General features: G+C 36.5%; 1 protein-coding gene across 1 annotated transcript in view; it reads right to left on the reverse strand.

The window, feature by feature from the left end:
• CPA6 (carboxypeptidase A6) overlaps nt 1-25,425 on the reverse strand; it is a 359,072-nt gene that overhangs the window by 176,359 nt on the left and 157,288 nt on the right. The window contains exon 2 of the mRNA XM_035011284.1: nt 18,067-18,142. Coding sequence (XP_034867175.1) covers nt 18,067-18,142 — 76 coding nt within the window. The remainder of the gene's footprint in view (nt 1-18,066; nt 18,143-25,425) is intronic.

A 25,425-nucleotide genomic window follows, 5' to 3' on the forward strand; every position in this document is an offset into this window, starting at 1 on the left:
TAATTGTGAGCCAATACTGATTTACCCCTAAATAAAACTGGTCTGAAAAAGTCAAACTATTCCAACTGAAGTGGAAAATGTTTTGATGTTTATTTTATTTTAGTAGTAGAACCAGTAATAGATACCATGTTGAATGACTGGCAATCCTGAAAGCACCATGATGATATTTTGGAGGTTCTGATAGTTGAGAAATGTTAGGCTAGAGGGAAGTACCTTTGCAAAATTCTGCTGGAAAATCATAATTTGTAGTCATGTTGTTATATAAAATATGTCAAGAACAAGTATTAATTAGAAGTTTAACAGTCGACTCCAAAGAGGTGTTAGAAACCGTGTATCTTTTCTTAATCACATTCTGATCACAATAGTTATCAAACCCAGGCTAACTGAAATGAATTAGTAATGACACAAAGCAATATTTTTTAAGGACACTTTTCTTAAGAGCATCAAAGAACCATTTTCTCTTAGTTTCCAATTCAACTGGTGTCAAAAGTATTTGGTATTATAAGAGTATGAGGAAGAGGGAATGTTTATGCCATAGGAACATCTAGTAATACCAATTTAGACATGTTTAATCTTTCCAGTTTAATATAACTAAAAAGAATGTTTCCTCAAGGAACCTCATTTTATAACAACAAAGATTTTCAAGAGAAAATACAAGAAATACTAACCTCTTGCTGATATTACAGTATTATTTTTTACATAGCAGAACAAGGTCTAATACTTTAGAATTCTGTCAAATACCATTCTTTAAGGAGAACAGAGGCTCGGGGCATATGTGTACACACGTTTGTAATAAAATCTTGAGAATTTCCTGCAATTTCTGTAAATGGAAAGAACTATTACAAGACATCTGTGTCATAATTTATAGTTAAGTACAAGTTCTCATTTGGAATATCAGATGTCTCAATCACACTTTTGCAAATGCTATATAAATAATGTGTAGTAGACTGGCTTTGCTGGCATATGTAACATACATTTAAACATCTCATAAAAATGAATTTCTCACTTAGCAGAACTTTTCCGTAGTTCAACTGGTAATATTACAAACATCAACCCACACATATCTTTGAAAGGCCTACCCCTGCTATGGAAATATATTTACTTTTTTATTTTTAAAATTTTAATTCCAGTATAGTTATTTAATGTACAGTGTTATATTAGTTTCAGGTGTGTAATATGGAGATTTATCAGTTCCATACACCACCTGGTGCTCATCACAACAAATACACTCCTTAATCCCCATCACATATTTCACCCATCCCCCCCACATCCCCTCTCGTAACCAAGTTTTTCTCTATAGTTAAGAGTCTATTTCTTGGCTTGTCTCTATTTTTTTCCTTTGCTGGTTTGCTTCTTAAATTCCACATATGAGTGAAATCATATGGTATTTGTCTTTCTCTGACTTACTTTGCTTAGCATCATAGTCTCTAACTCCATGTCATTGCAAATGGCAAGATCTCATTCTTTTTTTATGGCTGAATAATATTCCTTTGTACATCTATACCACATCTTCTTTATCCATTCATCTATCAATGCACACTTGGGCTGCTTCCATAATTTGGCTATTGTAAATAATGCTCCAGTAAACAAAATGTGTGCATGTATCTCTGAGTTAGTTTTTTTTTTTTTTGATAAATACCTAATAGTGTGATTACTGAACTGTAGGGTCGTTCTATTGTTAACTTTTTGAGGACACTTCATACTGTTTTCTACAGTGGCTGCACAAATTTGCATTCTCACCAACAATGAAATAGAGTTATTTTTTTCTCCACATTCTTGCCAACATTTGTTGTTTCTTGTGTTTTTTGATTTTAGCCATTCTGACAGGTGTGAGATGATATCTCATTGTAGTTTTGATTTGCATTTCCCTGATGGTGAGTGATGTTGAGCATCTTTTCATGTGTCTGTTGGCCATCTGGATGCCTTCTTTGGAGAAATGTCTGTTCATATCATCTGCCCTTTTTTTTTTTTAAGATTTTATTTATTTATTTATTTATTTATTTATTTATTTATTTATTTGACAGAGAGACAGTGAGAGTGGGAACACAAGTGTGGGGATGGGGGGTGGGAGAGAGAGAAGCAGGCCTCCCGCTGAGCAGGGAGCCTGATGCGGGGCTTGATCCCAGGACCCTGGGATCATCCCAGGACCCTGGGAACCTGAGCCAAAGGCAGATGCCTAATGACTGAGCCACCCAGGTGCCCTCATCCAGCCATTTTTTAATTGGATGATTTGCTTGTGTGTATGTGTGTGTTGAATTATATCAGTTATTTATAAATTTTGTATACTAATGCTTTATTGGCTATGTCATTTGCAAATATCTTCCCCCATTCCATAGTTTGCCTTTTAGCTTTGATTGTTTCCTTTGCTGTGCAGAAGTTATGTTGATGTAGTCCCAATAGCTTATTTTTGATTTCCTAGTCTCAGGAGAGATACCTAGAAAAATGTTGCTAGAGACATTACTGCCTATGCTCTCTTCTAGGATTTTTATGGTTTCAGGTCTCACATTTAGGTCTTTAATCTATATTGAGTTTATTTTTGTGTATGGTGTGAGAAAATGGTCCAGTTTCATTCTTTTGCATGTAGCTGTCCAATTTTCCCAACACCATTTGTTGAAGAGACTTTTTCCCATTGGATATTCTTTCCTGTTTTGTCAAAGATTAATTGACCACATAATTGTGGTTTTACTTCTGGGTTTTCTATTCTGTTCCATTGATCTATGTGTCTATTTTTGTGCCAGAACCATACTGCTTTGATGACTACAGCTTTGTAATATAACTTGAATTCTGAATTGTGATACCCTCAGCTTTGTTTTTCAAGATTGCTTTGGCTCTTTGGGGTCTTTTGTGGTTCCATGTGAATTTTAGGCTTTTTTTTAGTTTTGTGAAAAATGATACTGGTATTGTGATAGGGACTGCATTAAATGTGTAGATTGCTTTGAGTTGTATCGACGTTTTAACGATATTTGTTCTCCCAATCCATGAGCATAGAATGTCTTTCCATTTCTTTGTGTTGTCTTCAGTTTCTTTCATTAGTGTTTTACAGTTTTCAGAGTACAGGTCTTTCATGTCTTTGGTTAGGTTTATTTGTAGGTATCTTATTATTTTGGGTGCAGTTGTAATAGGATTATTTTCTTAATTTCTTTTTCTACTGCTTCATTATTAATGTACAGAAATGCAACATTTCTGCACATTGATTTTGTAACCTGTGATTTTATTGAATTCATTGATCAGTTCTAGTAGTTTTTTGGTGAAGTGTTTAGGGTTTCTATATATAGTATGTCAGTTGCAAATAGTGAAAGCTTTTCTTCTTTACCAATTTGGATGCCTTTCATTTCTTTTTGTTGTCTGATTGCTGTGGCTAGGAATTCCAGTACTTTGTTGAATAACAGTGGTGAGAGTGGACATCTTTGTCTTGTTCCTGACCTTAGGGGTTTTTCCCCATTGAGTATGATATTCCTTGTGGGTTTTTCATATAAGGCCTTTATTACATTGAGGTATGTTCCCTCTAAACCTACTTTGCTGAGGGCTTTTATCACAAATGAATGTTGTATTCTATCAAATGATTTATGGATATATACTTTAAATACCATATTTAAAATACAATTTTCTACTTTTTACTTTATATTTCCACATTTTCCTGAAAGTGACTAAATCACAGTATAAGAAGCTCCAATATGTTTTTCAGATTCTGTACTGTATTTTTGAAAGTTATGATAGGTCTTAAAAGTTCTCATTACCTGAAAAAAACTATGTGTGGCGATGGACATTAACTATACTTATTGTGATCATTTTGTAGTATATACAAATATTGAATCATACACATCTGGAAGGTAATGTTATAGATCAATTATGTATAAAAAACCCCCAGTAAGATTACATCAACAAAAATCAGAAAATTCATTATTAGGTCTCCCTGAGTTAAATAGTTTGATTGTACACTATGTTGGCAAGGATGTAGAAAAATAAAAATTCTCATACATTTCTGGTAGGAGAATTGGTAGAGTCTCTGGAAAGAAATTTGGAAAATATCTGTATATCAAAGTACATATCCTCTTTGACCCAGGAATTCCATTCTGAGAACTCATCCTACCTGTACATATGTGAAATGACTTTTCAGTCAAGTTCTTCATTTCAACAGTGTAATAGTGTGAGATTGGAAGCAATCTTAATATCAGAAAACTGACTAAGCAAATTCTGGTATATCCATGCAATGGAAGACTGTGCAGCTATATAAAAGAATGACAAAATTTTTGTGTTTTGTTATGGAATAATTGCCAAGATATTTTAAATGAAAAAAAGCAAGTAGTTGAACAGTGTGGATAGTTTGTTATAATTTATGAAAAAAAGGAAGAGATTTATCTATATATATCTATATTTTATGTGTTTCCTTCCTTCTTTCCTCCCTCCCTGAATTTGTATCTAATACTTCTGTAAGGACCTGGTAGCACTGGCATCCTCTGTGGGGGAATGGTGACTTTAGGACAGAAATGGGAGGGAGATTTTTTTACTATATATCCTCTAAACATTTTGAATTTTGAACATTATCAATGTATTGTATTACGTATTCAAAAATAAGTACATTCCACTTTTTACAAGTCCATTTGAGCCCTATGGATTTCAAGACAAAAGGAATTACTCATTAGCAGAATAACCCTGATGTACTGAGACCCAACACCCTAAATATTCATTTCCTTTAAAATGGAAACAAAAGTTTCTATCTAGTCAAAGGCTTCTTTCATTTTCTTCATCTCATGGAGTTCTACATGAAGGTAGGGATGAAGACAGTTTACTGCCAAACCTTAGAAGACGAAAATTGGAACATAACAGATTAACTCAGAGAGAAGTGGAATGAGGTCAGGCCAGCATCTCAGTCAGGTGTTAAGAAATTATAGCTCCATTTCAGCTTCAAGAGTAACTGTGACTCATTCCTTAGCAGAAAATGAGATAAAGCCCATTGCAAATTGTCATTTCTTTACCTGCTTGGGAGCTGTGAGAATTAAATAAACTAACATTTTATAAAGAGTTTAGAATCGCTTGATAGGAAAGTGTTACATAAGAGTTTTATAATCCTGTGCTTTCTGTATCTTCCTTAAAAAAAAAGCCAACGTTCTCATTACAAACGAGAAAGTAAATTGATACAAAACTAATTTTGGGGTGGCCATACTGGAAAAAGTTAAGTTCCTATTTTTGATGTTTGATCTGGGTTCTATGCATTATATCCTCAAAATTCTTTTACATCCAAGGATAATTTTGTTTCTATGGACTGTCCTTCTAAACTGTACAAGACTTGCATTTTTGAAGTGTTTACAAATCAAGTATAGAGGGTCATTTTGAGCTTGCAATTACACGCATGTACTCTTTACCTCCCAAGTTGAGATTGGTACAGAATTTGTTCCAAACTGTTTTAATTTTAGCAATTCTTCTTAAATTCTTTGAGGAGAAAAATTTAGAAATTCATTTAACTTGTTAAATTACAAACACATTCAGTCATGAAAGAGTTCTGTTTTATTATACTTCTTTTAGGATTATGGTTTTCCAAGAGGAATGTAGGATGTTACTAAAAGAAGAAAGGATCTATAAATTTTAAATGGATATTAAATGAAACTGAGTCACTAAAGCACATCCATGGATTTTTGTTAAAAAATCTTAATTGTAGATTCTTTGAAGAGTAAGAGTTATGGGAACATTCAGATCATAGTCAGTGTTTACTAAGTTTCTCTTTAAGATAACCTGGGGTTATGGTATATTTTCAGTGAGGTAACCTGAAAAAGATTCCTAGGCAAATCATGTTTTTCCTTCCACCCACCTTTTGAAAATAACCAAGGTACATATTTGAATCACTAAGTGCTAAGTTATCTCTAAATCTGCTCTTCTAACTCCAGATCAAACCAAACCTAAATTCTGTAATTGTTTGGTTTTGCTTTTGCTTTTCCTCGACTGTCTCACAAGTCTATCTCTTTTTGTTTTTACACCATCTTGCACCCTTGACTCAATTAAGTCTATGGATGTCATTAACACTTTTCATCTTTTGGATTAAGAATGTGCTATACATCTTCAAAGATAATGTATCCTTTATGTATGAGGCATGAAAGGTAGAATTTCTATGTGGAAGGGTGTGTGAGTGGAGTTTGGGCTGAAAAGAGTAAAAGGATGTTGAGAAAAATGTCAATTTTTGATATCAAAATGTTGGGCGGTGATGGAGGTTGTGTAGAGTTGAGTGTGCACTACAATTTATTAAATATGGGTTATACTTATCAAATTAGTTTGTGGTTCCCTAAAACTCACAAGTGAATGAGGACATGTGCTTGAGTATGAAAACCAGAATCTGAGAACAGACTGTACAGGAGAATAACAAAGTTCCTCAAGGGCTCAAAAAGGAGAATCAGTACATCTAGTTATGGCAGTTGGTAAAAACTTCTGAAGATTTAACATCTGACACTGGCCCTTTTGACAGGTGAAGTATTCTCAAAAGTAGGGAATTAATAGCTTACCCTCACCTCCTTTAAACCTTTGCTCAAATTCCCTACTTTTCTTCTACAACTTTGACCATTTGATAGGCTGTATTTTTTACTTTTTTTTTTTTTTTTGCCCATCTCCCTTCATTAGAATATAAGTTTCATGAGGACAGGGATTACTGAGTTTTATTTATTGCTGTAGTCCTCAGCATCCAGAACAATGCCTACCACATGGTAGTCACTTAATATACACTTTGGAATACATTTTACATCTATATAAACAAGGCTTAGAGACTGAGACATATGGGACATATTTGGGGAATAGTGGACAAGCAAGTTTGGTTATATAAATATGTGTAAGTGATAAATTTGGAATAAGTCTGTAGAGTTTCTCCGCCCCCCCCCCCCCCCCCCGCCGGATGACTTAATGAGTATCTCTGAACTCCTTGGTCTGAAGGTCCTGTTTCTCTTCACTAGTGTATCCCCACAGCCCAGAGTGTGATTCACACAATGCCCAACAGATAGCATTGAATTAAGATCTGTTGAGAGAATGAACATGTTTCTAAGTTCTCAAGCTATGCTAGCTTTTTTAGACTGTGATATTCAGTGGGCCCATAGAACTTATGGTTAGGAGTCCCAGAGATGATAATCTTAGCAGTATTAGTTCTGTTAAAGTAACACCAGCTTTGGCAACAAATAAACACAGAGTGTGGCCTGGCTTAAACTCAATAGTTTTTTCTCATTTCTAAGACAGCTGTTCCTTGCTGGTGGGTGGCTTTCTGACATGTGGTGATTTAGGGATGAGGATGGAGTGGAAAAGTAGAGAAGTAACTCCCTAAATCTAAGTTACCTTGCAAACCTGAGAAATCTTAATGGACTTTTCTTCAAAACTTTTTTTGGTCTTAATTTCTTGTGTTTAGGATCTAGAAGTGGTTTGCGTTTTTTCCTGCCCTTTGGTACTCCCAATTTCTTTTTACTTCTGTTTATAAACTGGTCATTTCTTGCCTGAACTTAGCTCTTTCTTGTAATATCTTTCTATAAACAATGGGAAGAACCAACCCATGCTAATATTCTGGGTATTTGCAATTACTTTCCTCAGCTATAGGATAAATAGGCATTTTCTTTGTCTTCCAAGTACAGCTGATAGTTTTACTAAATGTTACCAAATGTTTTGTTATTGCATAATACTGGCCTTTTCTTTCCATATTGTGATATTTATGTTCCTTCCACCTACTTCCCAACTGCTAAGCTAATGCCATATTTTTTGTTTTTGTTAAGGTAGCACTCTAATACACTATCTTCAGTATTAGTTGTGATGATGCTGAAAGGTAGCAGAATATGCCACCCCAAAATATAACTGTAGGAATTTAGAACATGCCACCTCAAAGGATGCTGCTTTGGTATATTGATTATTTTGAGCTGTAGGCACTTTAAAATAGCAAATGAAGAGAGTGATTTTTTTCTTTACTCCCCTTATCAGTCATAAATCCTCTCACCAGGAGTTTCATCAACAAGGGAAGTATCACAGGAGAGACTAGAAGGTGGTACCACACACAGATAAACCCTGTCACAAACTATCATACCTCCCACCTATTCTTTGAAAGGCCCATTCATAGGAGATACCCAGGAAAAAGAGAGTAACCTCAGGGTAGCTTACAATTCAGACTTAAATGACATCTTAATAGAGAAAGGGAAGAGTGAATCTTAGGGCCTCTTTAGGGGCCTCTTAGGGGAGAGTAAATCAAGTATACATGTTAATAAACTTCTATTTTTTTGTTGTTGTTGTTAATTTTTTTTTTTTTAATTACAGAGGGTCTCAGCTAAGGACTCAGAAGGGTAGAGAGAAAATTATTTTTTCTCCCCTACAATGCTCAAGTACAATATCATGACTTAAATACAAGAAAAATTTGTTCATTGGTCATATAACGAAGGTGGATATTTTAGGGTGGACAGCTTTTTCTCTGTGTGGTGATTCAGGGATCCAGAAATTCTCCATGTCATGGCTCCATCCTCTTGGGCCTTATTATTACTGTCATTCAGGCAGAAGAGAATGGTTTGGAGGCAAAATTTCCTTTTATAGAGTCTTGGCCCAGAAAGGGCCCACATCACTTTTGTGTATATTTCAATGGATATGCCTAGTTGTATGGACATACTTAACTGAAGGGGAGGTTGGACATATAGTGCCCAGGAAGAGACAATGCAATTTTGTTGTATAACAGTCTACCATAGAAAGGTCACTGCAGGAATCTCTGAAAGCTCAGAGTACTTACATCCTAATAGGTACACCAGTTTAGAGATGTGCAATTTTGCACTGTTTATTCATGGTAAGATCACATTTCCCTATAATCTTTGATGTTTCCTTTCTGTGTGACTAATAGTCTAAAAATTGGCAAGCATTATTCTGCATTTGTCCTTAAGATAACTTTAATTTCTGTGTTTCTGAACCTTCTGTTTTATTGAAATTACCTAGAATTCTGATTACAACCCTCTCAAATAAGTGTTCCCTTCTCATCCATTGATGCCATTTTCTGGCTTAATGGACATTCTCTAGAGACCCTTATTCATAGGTTTGATGAAGAAAAAGATGCTAAATATTACTGGTGAGAGAATTAACTTTTATTGCTCATGTCTCTTCTATTCCTCATTTGAGATTAAATCCATTTGTGATTATATGATACATATTTGTACAATTTATTAAGGAATAAATTATTCTAGCCAATATCCTGAGTTTTGTGAAGCTCAACATTCAGTATATATCATTTATCTTGACCAACCTTGATCAATAGATCTCTTGACCAGTAAGAGCTCTTACACTCCTGAAAGAAATTAGGCAACCCAAGAGATTTTGTTATTCTAAAATCACTGTGTTTTCTTTATAATCTATAAAGTGTTTTCCCCAGTGTTTAAAAAAATACATATGATAAATAGGATCTGTGATATATAGAGTCAACCTTAGATTTGTTAAAATAGAAATTTTGTACTCATTGCAAAAGTTCTCCAATCTCTTAGCATCATCTCCATTATTCAAATTTTCATATTAGAAAAAATTTTTAAGGCTTGCTGTCAATTATTTAAATATACTAAGATAAAACATGCTTAGTTGGTTAAAACATATTATTAATCAAGAATAATGAGCAGTTTCCTCTAGACAGCTCTAGCCTGCTGGTATCCAGCGAATTTGTCCACCTATCAAAGATCACCAATCCCTATATTGGGTCCATGTTTTTTCCCCTGCTAGATTATGTTCCATGCTCTGTACCTTCTCTTTTCTCAAAAATAGGATACTGATTCTTAGATCATAGTCCATTTTCAAAATGTAACTGAAATGTGAAAGAATAGAACACTCATGATCAGATAGCCTCAAAGCAAATGCAATTATCAGGAAAAGATCTAAGAAATATATTTGTGGGACCATGGGAATTTTAATCACTTTACTTTTATACAGCTAGAAAAACAAAATGGTAGAAAACAGGAAACTTCTTTAATCAAGCAAAGTCTTTGTGGTTGTGGTTGATGAATATGCAAAAGCTGCTCTGAATTTTTTTTAGGGCACAGCAAATTGCCATATAGGCATCCCTAATAGCTGTTTCTAGGTTAAAAGAATTGATTTGTTAATCAAGTATATCAGAGGCTTAAAGAGATAGACATTTCTGATTATGTAAAAAAAAAACAAAATGACTCCTAAGCAGAGCACCTGAACTCTGATTTTCAAGTTAAAATATTTCTGGTAATTAGCATTATTGTATTCATTGAATTAGTCAACACACCAAGGCAAAATCTAAAAGTTACTTGAGGCTCTAACACAAGATTGTGTATCTCAGAGATGGTTCTCTCAAGAAACTTATCAGGCTCTTACAGAAATCCTACTTCCTCCATAAAACTTTAGTAACTGAAGAGATAATTTTCCCCTAACTCACACCCTTGCTATTCCTTGAACCCTTAAACCCACTGCTCTACAGTAATTCTTTCTACTTACATCTTCATTGTTTTGATCTTTTGAATATTTATTCAGCCCTATCTATGCTTTTGATTGGAATCCAAGTTAGAGTTGTTTTGATACTTTAAGGTAAGTAGATGGATGAATTAATTTCATTTGTTTATTCATTCAAGATTTGTCGAGTGCCTACTACTGCCAGGCGCCAGGGAAAAAAAGAGGAGTCAGAAACTGATCCTATCCAAAGAGGAATGATGAGTAGTATGCTTTTGGGGGTTCTCTATTCTGCAGCTATTTGTTTACATATTGTGTATCTCTTACTGGATGATCAACTCTTTCTGGATTTCTCACTTTACAGATTAGAGACTGGAGGCACAGCAAAAATAAATACTAAAAACCAAGCTTCACCTGAGCGATCTAGTCAATCTCCGGCAGTGGGGCCAATTATAATCTTCCTAGGTGATTTGATGAGCAATCTGGGCTGGGAATTACTATTGCTGACAATGGGGACCCTTAAAAGGTTTTAAGCAAAGATGTAACATGGTCAATTTTATTTCAGAAAGATCACCTTGGCTACAGTATGGCGAATAAATAGGAGTCATATGTGAGGTGACAGAAAAGCAATTGGGGAAACCGGTGTGATTCAAATAGAAGATCAGGGCCAGAACTGTGGCAGTGAGAAAGCAGAGGAGAAGTGAGTGGCTGCCATCTTCCACCCTGGATCTGGCAACAGACTAGAATGGATATGTGGGTGGAGGATGGGGTGGATTAGAAAAATGACCCCAGGTTTTTCTCATGTTTTCACAACTTGCAATCATCTCATCAAGAATCAGAGTCTGCTTTTCCATCCCTTGAATCTGGGCTGGCCCTGTGACTTCCTTTGGCTGGTAGAATGTGGCGGAAGTATAACTGGAGTTCCAGGAGCTTTGTCAGTTTGCTCTCCTAGTCTTGGATCCCTGTGACCTCTGAGTCAACAAACCCAGGCTAACCGGCTAACCGGCTAGATGATGAGAGACACATGGTCCAATTGTCATCCCAGTTCACAGCCTGCTAACACTAGAAATGAGTGAGGCAATGACAGGTGATGGCAGATGCATGAACGATCCTGGCTGAGATCACCTTCTATGGGAGACTGTGCTGGACCTGACTTCTTAAACTGTCCAGTTATACGAACTTTAGTTATGGCAGTTAGTATCATACATCAAGAGTGACTACTTTAGGGGCCCCTGAGTGGCTCAGTCGTTAAGTGTCTGCCTTTGGCTCAGGTCATGGTCCCAGGGTCCTGGGATAGAGCCCCGCATCGGCCTCCCTGCTCAGCGGGAAGCCTGCTTCTCCCTCTCCCACTTCCCCTGCTTGTGTTCCCTCTCTCACTGTCTCTCTATGTCAAATAAATAAATAAAATCCTTTAAAAAAAAAAGTGACTAAAGTTCAAAAGCTAGTCTCAAACTAGGTTAAACACTGAAACTGGAAAGTCTTACAAACAAAGGAAACATAGTCAACTTAAAAATACTATGGCATTGGCCCAAGGTTATGTTGTCTACTAGTTGAGTAAATAAAGCGCACTAAGGTAATCATCATAATAATGCCATAGGGTTTTTGTTTTTTTTTTTACCTTTGAAAGAATGTTTTTAATGTATTCCTGCTTTTTCCCACATATTGTATTGTTTCTCAATGTTTTGTTATTGAGTTGACTACCAATAGCCACACAGAGAAAACTATATGCCACATCTAAAATTTATGTTCCTGAAATTTAATCCATAACTGCATTTGGACATCTGCCTGGATTATGAGAAATGTTTTCTCTCTTTCAAAAATCATGCCAGAGAAAGCAAAAGTAATGTTGCTTTATTACTTTACAAAGCCTTTAACAAAAAAGATGGAAATGCTATTTCCTACCCCAAACATATTGACAGATTTAAATTTTGGTTTCTTCTTCACTTTTATCTTTCAATATCATTTATAGTGCTCCTCTGTGTTCAGGTAGCTCACCAAGTCACTGGCTGTTTAAGGCCATCGTGTTAGATTTCACTGCTTAATTACAACAAATTTAGCAGCTCTGTTTTATTATTTCACCATTTCACTGGGAGTGGTTTGGTTTTTTGTTCAGGGTGCCAAGGGCTGAAATCAAGGTGTCAGTTCAGGTTGTGGTCTCATCTGGGACTCAGGATCTTTTTACATTCTCGCCAGTGCTGGTGAAATTTGTTTCCTTGTGACTATAGACTGAGGTCTGTCCCTGCTTTCCCTCTAGTCAACTGGAGTCCCTGCAATTTCTTGCTACATAGCGTTCTTAGCATGGATGTTTGATTTCCTCCAGGCCAGCAGGAGTGCAAGTGCATTTCTCTGATTTCCTCTTTTGCAACCAGCTAGAGAAAACATTATTTCTCCATGATTAGGTCAGGCCCACCTGGATAATCTCCCTGTTAAAATGTCAAATGATTTGGGGCCCTAATTACATCTGCAAAATCCTTTTACAGCAGTACCTAGATTAGCGTTTGGTGGGATACCTGGGAGAAGGTGTGTATATACCAGGGCCAAGAATCTTGAGGACATCTTAGAATTCTGCCTACCATAGCCATGATCAAGAGATATGCCTATAATGGCACTATCAGTTCCTAATGAAAATGGGAACAAATGATTCCAATAGCGTGAATTCTATCACACATTCTATCTTCTTCCTCACAAGTTTCCCAATCAATAAAATGTCCAGGTGGATGTTAGACCTTTTAAAGATGCAGGGACCACAAGCATTCCAAAGTTCCTGTAGATCCAAGTGTATGACCTGGGAGAGTACCAAGAAAGATTAGAGAACAGTCAACTTCAGCCCGGTGCTGAGGAAGGAGAGTCACACCAGGGAAAGGCAGCTGGGAATTTCACATACAAGCGAAGGAGAAGGGATGATGCAGTTTTTCCCCACGGAATTTTACAGTTCTTGACATCCCACTCAGTGGTACCTGACAAACCAACTAATTTTTGAGGGTATGTTTTAGTTTGAAAAAAATGTCAGACTTTTGGATACAGGACAGTTTTTAATCTGAAAGCTCTCTGAATGAGAAAACTGGAAACAGAAGCAACATTAATTTTTCTTTTAACAGAATCTGTAAATTCTACATAGAAATTTTGTCATCTTACATAAAGCATCTCTATTACTTCAGAGCACAAAGAATTTGTGAAGAAATGTAGGCAGAACGTGGTGTTCAGGCCCTAATTTTACTCACCTGCAAACTGTCTCCCTTCCATCATAACTTTATTTAAATCATGGCTGTGCTCTTAATTAACAATTTAATTGGTTGGCGCCTTCTCAATCCATTTCTCTGGAGGCATGGTTTTCTGTTTAACTTTCTTGTTTTAATTCTTCAGCAAAATCATAAAATTTAATTAGCAAAGTAACCAGCTTTGTAACAGTGGTTCTAGGTCTAATTAGCTATGCTGGGACCGTACCTTCTCAGATTTCACTCAACATTGCACAGACATTTTGCATTTGTTCATGTTTCAGATAATACAGTGTGAATTTATAGCCTAGGCATGAATCCCATTCACTTTTCACTTTTCCAAAGATGTTTAGTTATAGCCAATGAAGTCAGAAAAATTAACTTAAAGCATCCATATATGCTATTAAACTAAGAGCCATCAAAAGGCCAGGATGTAGGGTTGTTACCTTACCATGTGAATGGTTTTCCTATTGCTTTTCTATTTCTGTTGTATTTCTGTTGCTTTTCTATTGCTGCAGAGAAAATTACCATAAACTGAGCAGCCATTTACCATCTCATAGTTCTGTAGATCACAAGTCCAGATACAGTTGCCTGGATTTTCTCTTCAGGGTCTCACTGGACTAAAAGCAAGATACCAGCTGGGCTGTGATTTCATTTGGACCCCAGGGTCATCTTCCAAGCTCAGATGGTTGTGGCAGAATTCAATTCCTTGTAGTTGTGGGACTGACATCCCCATATCCTTGCTGCTTATCAGCTGGGGGTGGCTCTCACCTCCTCAAGGCCAGCAGCATTTCTTATCACATGGCTCCTATGGACAGCTCACAACATGACAGTTTGATTCTTCTTTGAGACCAGGAGGAGGAGCACTTCTTTGACTTCTTTCTCCATCAACAGCTGGAGGAAATACTTTGCTTTTTTTTTTTTTTTTAAAGATTTATTTATTTCAGAGAGAGAGAGAATGAGCAGAGGGAGAGAATCCCAAGCACACTCCCTGCTGAGCATGGAGCCCAATGCAGGGCTAAATTGCATGAGCCTGAGATCATGACCTGAGCCAAAATCAACAATCAGACGCTTGACTGACTGAGCCACCCAGGCACCCCAGAATCACTCTGCCTTTAAATGGCTCATTTGATCAGGTGAGGCCCACCCCAGGTCATCTCCCTTCTGCCACATAATGTAATCTATCAAGGAAATGACTATCTCATCATATTCACAGGCCCTGGCCAGACTCAGAGGGGAGCTTATGCAGGGTGAATACACCAGGGGGCAGAAATTTTGGCGCCATCTTAGAATTCTGCCTACCACACTGTGCATGAGGGAAAGGAAGCAACTAAAAGCTCCCTTCCCCTTGGAGGCAGTGCATGAGGTGTGCAAAGGAGCTGTTAACAACAGTGCTAATTCTATCCCATCAGCTCCACAGGGCATTAGATGACAGACAGTCATCTTACTTCTCTGTAGGCTGCTTTCTCTGCCTGGCCAGAATTCCTGCTTTCAGTGGTACAAGTGGATCACTCGATGAAATCATTTGAATTTAAAATGACATCCAGTTAACATGATGCTTTTAGACAGAAATGTATTTAAGCTCAGTGCTTCAAATTTCAACCCAATAAAACTCTGTCTTTGGTAAAAAGAAATGAAGAAATGTGCAGGAAAATTAGCACAGCAGGCCTGAAACTCCTGTTCTTAGAAAGGCCTACTTGCAAGTGTGGCCATTAGCTAGCATCTGGAAACTTAGGGTGGTAGGATCCCTCCTGAAATCTAACTGAGAAGAGTGGTTCACTGTATACCTAAACTGTGCCAACAATATAGTTCATGCTGAACACCTGCTTTCCCTTGAAGAATCTGGAATTTTGGTATGTACTTGGCACAGGGGGCCTACATGACTAGGCTCCAATAAAAACCCTGGGCATTCAGTCTATAATGAGCTTCTCTGGTAGACAATATTTTACGTATGTTATCACAACTCCTTGTTGGGGGGATTTAGAACATCCTGTGTAATTTCACAGGGAAATACTTGGAAGCCTGTGCCTGGTTTCTCCTGGACTTCATGCTATGTGCTTTTTCTCGTTGCTGGTTTTGCTTTGTATGTGCTTGCTATAATAAATCATAGCTGTGAGTAGGATAATTGGCTGAATTGTGAGTCTTGCAAATCTCTGAACCTGGGGGTGGTATTTGTGACTCAAGGAATAAAGTAAATGAGAACATGACAATGTACACATTGAGTCTAGGCTCCACTGCCCAGCAAACTTGGCCTTATTCCTCTCCATTGGGAAAACGATCAGAGTACACAGACTAGAGGCAGGAAGCAGGCCTCACGTGGCTTCTAGAGGACTTGGAGCTGTCTGGATGTGTGCTCCAGGGCCACACTGTGACCTAGGGCAAGTTACTTAACCTCTGCCTCTCCTAATTTCTTCCGCTGTAAAATAGCAATAACTGTACCCACCTCATAGAGTTGTGAAAAGGAGACAATTTATAGGAAGCGCTCAGACTACGACTGGTGCGGAGTGACTCAGAGGGGCTGGATGTAATTCTGTCTGGTGTGGAACCACTAGAGCATCGTCAACATTCTGATATTAACTCCCTTGCTTCCCTTCACTCTGCTCCCCTCTTCCTCACCAGCCCCCTTTCCCTCCCTTCTCTTAGTTATCCTCTAAGCTCCTTCACATCCAAACCATTTCCTCCCCCAGATTACTACCTTTCCTCAAGGACTAAATGAAAATATGCAGGATTTTTTTTTTAAGTGTATACAGAAGTGTGTACAGAAAAGAGCACAATATAATGTGTTCTCATCAGTGTCCACAGTCCTTTCTATGCTCAACATCGTTTTGTTCCATATACGATTTAGAAGAGTTTTTAAGTAACCCTCCCAGTCCTCACTGATGAAATTTTATTACTTTTGATAATGACGAGTGCTTATCACATATAGAGCTATGCTATTTTATTTTTATAACTTTGTAAGACCTACCATGTAAATGTATTTACAAATGGTGTGTGTGTCTGGGGGGTGGATTCTTTCACAAGTATTTTTTCCCCAATACTTGGTTAAGCATATTTGTTTCCTGAAATACTGGACTCCATGGTGTAAAGTAGCTATTTTGTTTTTTCCAATGGTGTCTCTAAAAAACAATTTTAATGGAGATGGGAGCTTCTACTTGAAAACTGCTTTGCTTCTTTGCAAATGTTGAGTCCCTGATGGGCTGTTTAGATAGTGTTCAGATATTGCTGCTGAAAAGACTATAAGGAGGTTAATTATCATAGGAAAGTTCATGTTGGTATTCCGAAGCAGAGATTCCTTTGAGAAGGAAAAGAGGTTTAGGAAATGTCTGGTAAGCAGTCTCTCTGGTACAGGATACAATCACAGTTTGGGGTGAGCTCCTGCATTTTCACTTTGAGTCCTTGTAATGAGACCCAAGCTTAAATTGGACAGTGCATGTGTAAAAGCTGGGAATGAGGAAAAAGAAAGGAAATGAATAAACTCCAAGTTCAATACTTCATTTGTAAGTACATTCAATATTTCAAGGAAAGATGTCAAAGACAAAAATCAAGCCAAAAATAAAAGACCAAAAATTAGATAATTACAAATATCTCCAGAAGCCACTGAGTCTGTCTCTCTTCTCTTATCCCCCTAACATCTTCTCCAGGTAGGACTGTCCTCCAGGCATTTAGGACACATGTTTTTCTATCCCATTTTGGAGATTAAGGAGGCCTTCTTGGTAATCTGTTTTGCCAACCATCAAAAAGAAGCTAAACCACCCCATATTTTATGGCCTTACCTCTGTTCTCCGTAGGCCTAGAAAAGAGCCCATCACTACACTTCTCATCATAACTTTCTAGCTAAAGCTAACACTCAATTATATTCAGTATTAGGGAAATGGGAAATTCTCTATCTCTAAAATCCACAAAATTCACCGAAGATTGAATAATCAGAGCCCTTCAACCTTTGCCAATAGAATTTTCTTATCAGATCCACTGAAACATACCAAAATTAATTAACTTGAATTTCTTTTATTTTCCTCAATTCTCTTCTGCTTGAATTTAATTAGAATGGAAGTATAGATGATCAGCAGGAAAATTTTAAGAAGGAAAAGTAAAGCTCTGGAAAATTATAAACAAAATTCACTCATTCATTAAAAACAAAAAACATTTACTGAACTTATAGGATATTCCTGACACTGACATCACAGCAATGAGAAAAGTAGACAAAAGCTCTCTCATGAAGCTTACTCTCTCATGAAGCTCTCTCATCTCCCTTACTAAGGGAGATGGAAAATAAATGAACTCATAAATAGATAATGGGTAAGATACATCATATTTTGAATAACTTAACTTATCCTTTAAAAGCTCTTTCAAGTTATCTCTTAGCATGTTTTTTCCCCTTGGCTAATTAATTCCACTTATTCAACTCCCATCAGCAAAGCCCTGTAAACACATTATAGGTGTAAGGGATAAGTGGTGGAAGCTCTCTTACCTTAAGTTGGTGGTATATTTTCTTCAGTGCATTTGCTTCTTCTTCTGTATTGGGAATAAGTCGAATCACCTTATCACTATAAGAAAGGAAAGAAATGGTGTTATTTACCTTTCAAAACTAAGGGTTTAGCTAGCTCTATCTGCTTACCTTTTAAAAAACTAACTTTGCAATTAGGAAGAAAAACAGCAAACTCTGGACTGGACCAATACCAGCAATACCTAGGCCACCCAGGAGCCCCACATTGGTCTTTTTCCCCTGCCTTAAGACTACTGGTTTTTCCGGGGCTCCTGGGTGGCTCAGTAGTTAAGCGTCTGCATTTGGCTCAGGTCATGATTTCAGGGTGTTGGGATTGAGCCCTGCATTGGGCTCCCTGCTCTGCGGGAAGCCTGCTTCTCCCTCTCCCACTCCCCCTGCTTGTGTTCCCTCTCTCACTGTGTCTCTGTCAAATAAATAAAATCTTTAAAATGAATTAAAAAAAAAGACTATTGGGTGTTTTTCCATCAGCTTTTAAAGATTACATATTCACACTTAAGCAGAGAAAGGCCAAAAACACAGAAACAATGGTAACAGGGACAAGGACTTTCATGAATAGCTCAGAGCAGATACCAAATAAGAAATTTCTGATGACAGAAGTAAAAATATTCTTTTTAAAAACTTAATGCTGAAAAGGAATGTGACTTTCAATAAGAGAGCATATACACTATGGAAAATTTCTGGTTTGGATTTTTCCTACACTGAGAACAGTAAAGATAAGCTCATCTCTATGGGCCATCTTATTTCTGTAGTACAGAGCTTCCCAAGTGCATATGGGGCCAAATTGGAAGGCCACCAACTGTTTCAAGTGTGCCACAAAATATCAATGGCTATAAAAATTTTTAAGTGATAAAAATTTAAAAATTTTTACTGCCATTAAAATTGTACCACAGCTGAAATTATATTTGAACACTCTAGAAGTTTCTTTCAGTAAAGATCTTGAATTGTTTAAGATGACTGGATGAGTCATGCTATCTGCCAGAGAGTTCTCTATAGTGGTGACCTCCCCCCAAGGTTTGTCAGACAGCTGTTATTATTTTTAGTTATGTCATGACGGGGACAGGTTGGAAAGCACAACTCTAGTATATAATAATCACAAATGGTTCAATGTGCTTTGTATAGCGCGTAGTTATTAAGTATTTATTAATGGATTGGTATAAAGGATATTATTGAGAATAATTGTTTTTTTTTAAATTTTATTATGTTACGTTAATCACCATACATTACATCATTAGTTTTTGATGTAGGAGAATAATTGGTTTCTAGAGGATATGTAAGAGTTCCCTGTACTAAATAGAGTACAACAGGAATATTTTTCATAACCCTCTACAACATTTTACAATGACTGAAGATAAAGTAGATTAATACTAGACAAACACACACACGCACACATGCACGCACACAGCACATAACAAAAACTCTAGCAGTTCACCCACAACTTATCTCTTCAACCTCAAAGGTATACTGGAGTAAGAATGGACTATGCATACTTTCCCATGGTTTTACTACTTGGTGAATAGCAGTGTCCAAGGCTAGGTAAGATTAATATGAAAGTCACTGAACCCCAAGGGAGACTTCCAGATTTGTTGGAGAATTATTCGTTAGGGCTGTGTGTTCATTTCCAATCACTTTAGCTTTGTTATTTCAAATGATCCTGTTATATCTCTTTTGGCCTATGCATTAAAAGGACCTTGGTTTTTTGATAATTTAGTATGTCTCAGGCACTACTCTGGTAATATGTCACTTCTTAGTTTCCTCAGAATCACACAAAAGCACCCCTCAGTATCAATGCCATGAAGTCTATTTTTCCAGAAAGAATCTACTTTCTTAGTAGTGGCAAAGAAAAAAGTCATCAAGTCACTGTGAAACAACTCCAAATATGACCTTTAGAATTTAAATGTAATTTACACCTTTTCTCTTTTTCATTTCTGGTACACAATTCTCTGTCCTTTATTTTTCCTGGATTCATCATATCCTGGCCTCTCCCACCTGACCCAATATAATTCTTGGCAGAGAAAGGCAACTCCGCTGGGTGATATGGTTGTTTTTGAAGGATGGATCACTTGACAGCTTGCTGAAAAACACCTCCATCTGGGGCCCTATCAGCTCCTCAAGAGTGCAAAGGAAGCAGTCTGTAGCTGTTTTACAGCCATAGGAAGATTTTTTTTTTTTTTTAAGTGATGGATAATTCAACCTGGCAATTGATTCCTCTTCTGTGAGTATAGGATAAAAGGTGACCATGCCTAGGATTTTTACCTCTGAAAGTGATTGCTCAAATCCAGGTTTGTCACTTTTATCACACGAAGTTCACTTCATCACAACTTGTAGAAATTCTCAGGTGTGACTTGAGAAATGTGTTTATTACTGTTTGATTACTTATCAGAGAGCAGAGAAGAAGGAAAGTTATTTAGGAAGACCCACGTAATGTTATATTTTGTAAACCCATAAATTTTCTTAGACTAACCAGTAACCAAAACCAACAAGAGTAATCTGTTCAGCATGCAAAACCAAATGCTTCCCAAAGGCCCCATTTGTTCCATCAAACATAAAGCTCACTCTCCCTAGATCTGAGAGCTAGTCTTTTTTTGAAGTGGCGAACAATAATTCAGTAATACACACAGGAAGGTTTCAGGAAGTACAGTAGCTCCTGGAATTCAGAGAAAAACTAGCTATGTACAACTATCAAAGGTGAGTGGAAAGGCTTTCCTTATAACTGATGGCTTTTTTCAACCGCTAGGTGGCAACATCAATTTAAGACCCCTTGGCTACCCTTTGTGATTAAGTTGAGAGAATCAAAGATCTGCAATAGGGGGAAATCGGAGGGGGAGACAAACCATGAGAGACTATGGACTGTGAGAAACAAACTGAGGGTTCTAGAGGGGAGAGGGGTGGGAGGATGGGTTAGCTGGTGATGGGTATTAAAGAGGGCATGTACTGCATGGAGCACTGGGTGTTATACGCAAACAGTGAATCATGGAACACTACATCAAAAACTAGTGATGTAATGTATAGTGATTAACATGACATAATAATAATAAAAAAAGATCTGCATAAGGGTTGAGGTTAGGGAGCTGACTGGGCAACCACTGCTCACATGTGTATGTGTTTGTAAATCAGATATTTCTATGGGAACCTATGTAAAGTTTTCATAGAGAACATAGACATTTTAAATCACAGTTTAAAAATGGTATATAGATGCAGAATATTCCAGATAACTAATTGCCCAGTAATTATGTATTCACTCATGATATATTTTGTCCGCTTGCCTTACAGGACAAATAAGGTTATGTTGCTATCATGCTAGTACCAAGTTGCAAGCTGATTACTGATCCTAATGTACAGTAGCAACCACATGAAAGACCCTTTTAAACACATTTAATCAATTTAAAAAGTATTATTAAATGCATAATGAGAACATATGCACCCAGAGAAGAGTATTTGGCAAGAGAGCACCTTCTCTAACCTTTTACAATCTGTCTGGGCTTCAGTTTCCTCATCAAAGGAGTGAGCAATAAACTAATTCCGTTGCCTTTCCGTTTTAAAGTTCTAAGACCATGCTGCTCAAAGCTGATGCCTACTATATTTATTGCTATGCCTCGACGGCAACACCTATGGAAGAATGTGTTTTATGGGTAACTGGAGAGTCCTCAGACTCCTTTGGAAAGACACAGATCTGAAGCTCCAGATTTTTCCTTCTGGGTCTTGGCATGAACTTTCACAATTGATTCTATTATTAAACTCTAAATTTCTTTGTAAGTTAGAGAACCAGTTTATAAACCTATGCTTATAAAAATGAAAATAGTACCGCAGATACAAAATAAAGTTCCCCTTCCAGTTCTCTTTCACACCAAACCTCCCATTGTCCCTTAGTGGCCATTGTTAATTTTTTGTGACCCATTCCTGACTCCTTTGCATTTACACACAGGACGGTTTCATAGCATTTTCTAATACTAATTTGCTTTTATTTTTCACTTAACATGTTACTTTTGAAACACTTTTTAAAATAAATGGCTGGATTCTATTTGCCAATGTCTTATTTTGAAGTTTATGCCTATATTCATAAGGGAGACATTTTAAAAAATAAACTTTTTATAAACCAAAAAAATGTTCTTTTTGAATCACCCCTGTTTGATGTTGGTATCCGCATTAAGTTATCCTCATGAAACTGGAAATTTCCCACCCTTGTAATATGCTTCGACAAATTGACACAGAAACTATGTCCCTGATTATTTCGTAGAATACGCCCATGAAATTATTCAAGGTGGGACCAACTTTTTTTTTTTTTTTTTTTGCAGTTGGGGGTTCTAAATTATTTTGTGGTCTATTCAGTTTTCTTCCAGGCTTTTTGAGTTAATTTTGGTAATTTACATTTCCTGGAAAACCATCCATTTGTTTATATAAATTATAACAAACTTAACTGCAGTGTCTTATAACTTATCTGTAGCTTTGTCCCCTTTCTATGTCTTAATGTTATTTGTGGTTTTAAATATAAATTCTTTAATCAGACTTTCCAAAGATTTTATTGTTTAAAAATCATTGCTTTTATTGATAAGTTATGTTTGTGTATATATATAATTTCTACTTCTATCTTTATGAATTACGTACTTCTTTCTTTAGATCTACTTTGTTACTCTAGTTTTAATAGGGGATATTTTTATTGATATTCAAATCTAAGTTGGTGATTTCAGGTTTTTGTAATTCAACTTATTTTTTTTTTGAAGCTTTTATTTATTTGACAGAGACAGCGAGAGAGAGAACACAATCAGGTTAAGTGGGAGAGGGAGAAGTAGGCTCCCCGCTGAGCAGGGAGCCCAATGTGGGGCTCGATCCCAGGACCCTGGGATCATGACCTGAGCCAAAGGCAGACACTTAACCGACTTAGCCATCCAGGCGCTCCTCAACTTATTTAAATTAAAAAAAAGTCACCCATTTCTCCCAGACCCCATCCCTTGTCTCTGACAGCCACCAATCTGTTCCCGAAGGTTTTTTAGGTTTCATATATAAGAGAGATCACATAGTATTTGTCTTTCTCTGACTTATTTCACTTAATACAATGCCCTCAGGGTTCACTCACGGCACAAATGGCAAGATTTCATTTTTTTTATGGCTTAATAATCCTCCATTGTGTGTGTGTGTGTGTGTGTGTGTATTACAATTTCTTTATCCATTCATTCATTGATGGTCCCTAGGTTGTTTCAGTATCTTGGCTATTGTAAATAATGCTGCAGTAAACATGGGGTGTAGATATCTTTTTGAGTTAGTGTTTTCTTTTTCTCTTGATAAACATCCAGAAGTGGAATTGTTGGATCATATCGTAGCTCTACTTTTTAAAAAGAACCTCCATACTGTTTTCCATAGTGCTTGTATCAATTTATACTCCCCACCAACAGTGCATAAGGGCTTCCTTTTTTTCCACATCCTTGCCAACACTTATATTTTTGATGATAGTCATTCTAATAGAAGGGGGGTGAGATTTCACTTTGGTTTTGATTTGCATTACCCTGATTATTAATGATGTTGAGCACCTTTTCATGTGCTTGTTGGCTATCTGTATATCTTCTTTGGAAAAAATGTCTATTTAGATTTTCTGCCCATTTTTTAGTTTTTGGCTATTGAAATGTATGAATTCTTTATATGTTTTGCATACTAGCTACTCATGGGACAGGTGGTTTGCAAATATATTTCTCTCATTTGGTAGGTTGACTTTTCCTTTTGTTGATGCTTTTCTTTACTATGCAAAAGCTCCATTTGATGTAACCCCCCTTTGTTTATTTTTGCTTTTGGGATCAGATTCAAAAAATCATCACCAAGACCTATGTCAAAAGCCTTACTATGTTTCCTTTCAGGAGGCTTATGCTTTCAGGTCTTATATTTACACCTTTAATTCGAGTTAATTTTCATGTATGGTGTGAGACAGTGATCCAGTTTCATTCTTTTGCATGTGGCTGTCCAATTTTCCCAACACTATTTATTGAAGAGATGGCGCTTTCCCCATTGTATATTCTTGGTTACTTTGTCATAATTGATTGACCATATATGTGTAGGGTTATTTCTGGGTGCTCTATTTTGTCCTATTGATGTATGTGGTTTTTATGCCAATACTATGCTGTTTTGATTACTATAGCTTTGTGGTATACTTTGAAATCAGAGAATATGATGCCTCCAGCCTTGTTCTTATTTCTCAAAATTACTTTAGCTCTTTCAGGTCTCATTTCATACAGTTTTTAGGATTTTTTTGTTCTATTTCTGTGAAAAATACCATTGGTGTTTTGATAGGGATTGCACTGAATCTGTAGATTGCTTTGGGAAGTATGGACATTTTGACAATATTAAACCTTCCAATCCATTTACATGGAATGCCTTTCCACTTATTTGTGTTTTATTCAAATTCTTTCATTAATGTCTTATAGTTTTCATTATATATCTTTCACCTCCTTGGTTAACTTGATTTATAGGCATTTTATTCTTTTTGATGCAATTGTAAATGGGATAATTGTGGTTTTTAGTTTCTCTAAAGAGAACAAAAGAGTTATTTTGAAGAATGTTAAATTCTACATATACCTTTTAAATATGTTTAATTATGTTATTTAGATCTTCTATCCTTATTGTCTATTAAATTTGACAATTTTTGATAGAATTTTATTTAATATACCTACTGTGATTTTGGATTTGTCAGTTTAATTTAAAAACTCTTAATTCACATATTTTGATATGTAGGTATATATAAGTTCACGACTACTGTATCTTCTGGATGGAATAAAGCTTTTATCCTAAAATGTCTCTATAAAAATCCTTCTATAACTCATTTAATGCTCTTTAAATTCTTTTTTTGCCAAATGATTGGCTGGGACAGTTTTGCCTATGTCTTTCTTATGCTTTTTCTTTTTTTTTTTTTTTACAGATGAGTTTCTTGGAAACATCATAATGCTAGACTAAATTTTTAAAAATTTAGTAAGATTTTTCTGACTTTTGACTAGACTAGAGAATTTTACTTATTCACATTAATTGTTACTTTATTTATTTATTTATTTATTGGAGATAGAGAGCACAAGCAGGGTGGGGGGTGCAGAGGGTGGCAGACAGAGAATCTCAAGCAGGCTCCACCCTCAGCTTAGAGCCCCACTTGGGGCTCAGTCTCATGATCCTGAGATTGTGACCCAAGCCAAAATCAAAAGTCGGATGCTCAACCAACTGAGCCACTCAGGTGCCCCTCTTTTTTATAATATAAATTTAATATGTATAAAAATATAAGGCACATACATTATCTAGTATTAGAACATGTATACATATGTGGTTTTTATTTTATTTTTTATTTGTCATGGGTTC

This window comes from Mirounga leonina, unplaced genomic scaffold, assembly GCF_011800145.1.
Source record: "Mirounga leonina isolate KUSES-001 unplaced genomic scaffold, KU_Mleo_1.0 Mir_165, whole genome shotgun sequence".
NCBI lineage: Eukaryota > Metazoa > Chordata > Mammalia > Carnivora > Phocidae > Mirounga > Mirounga leonina.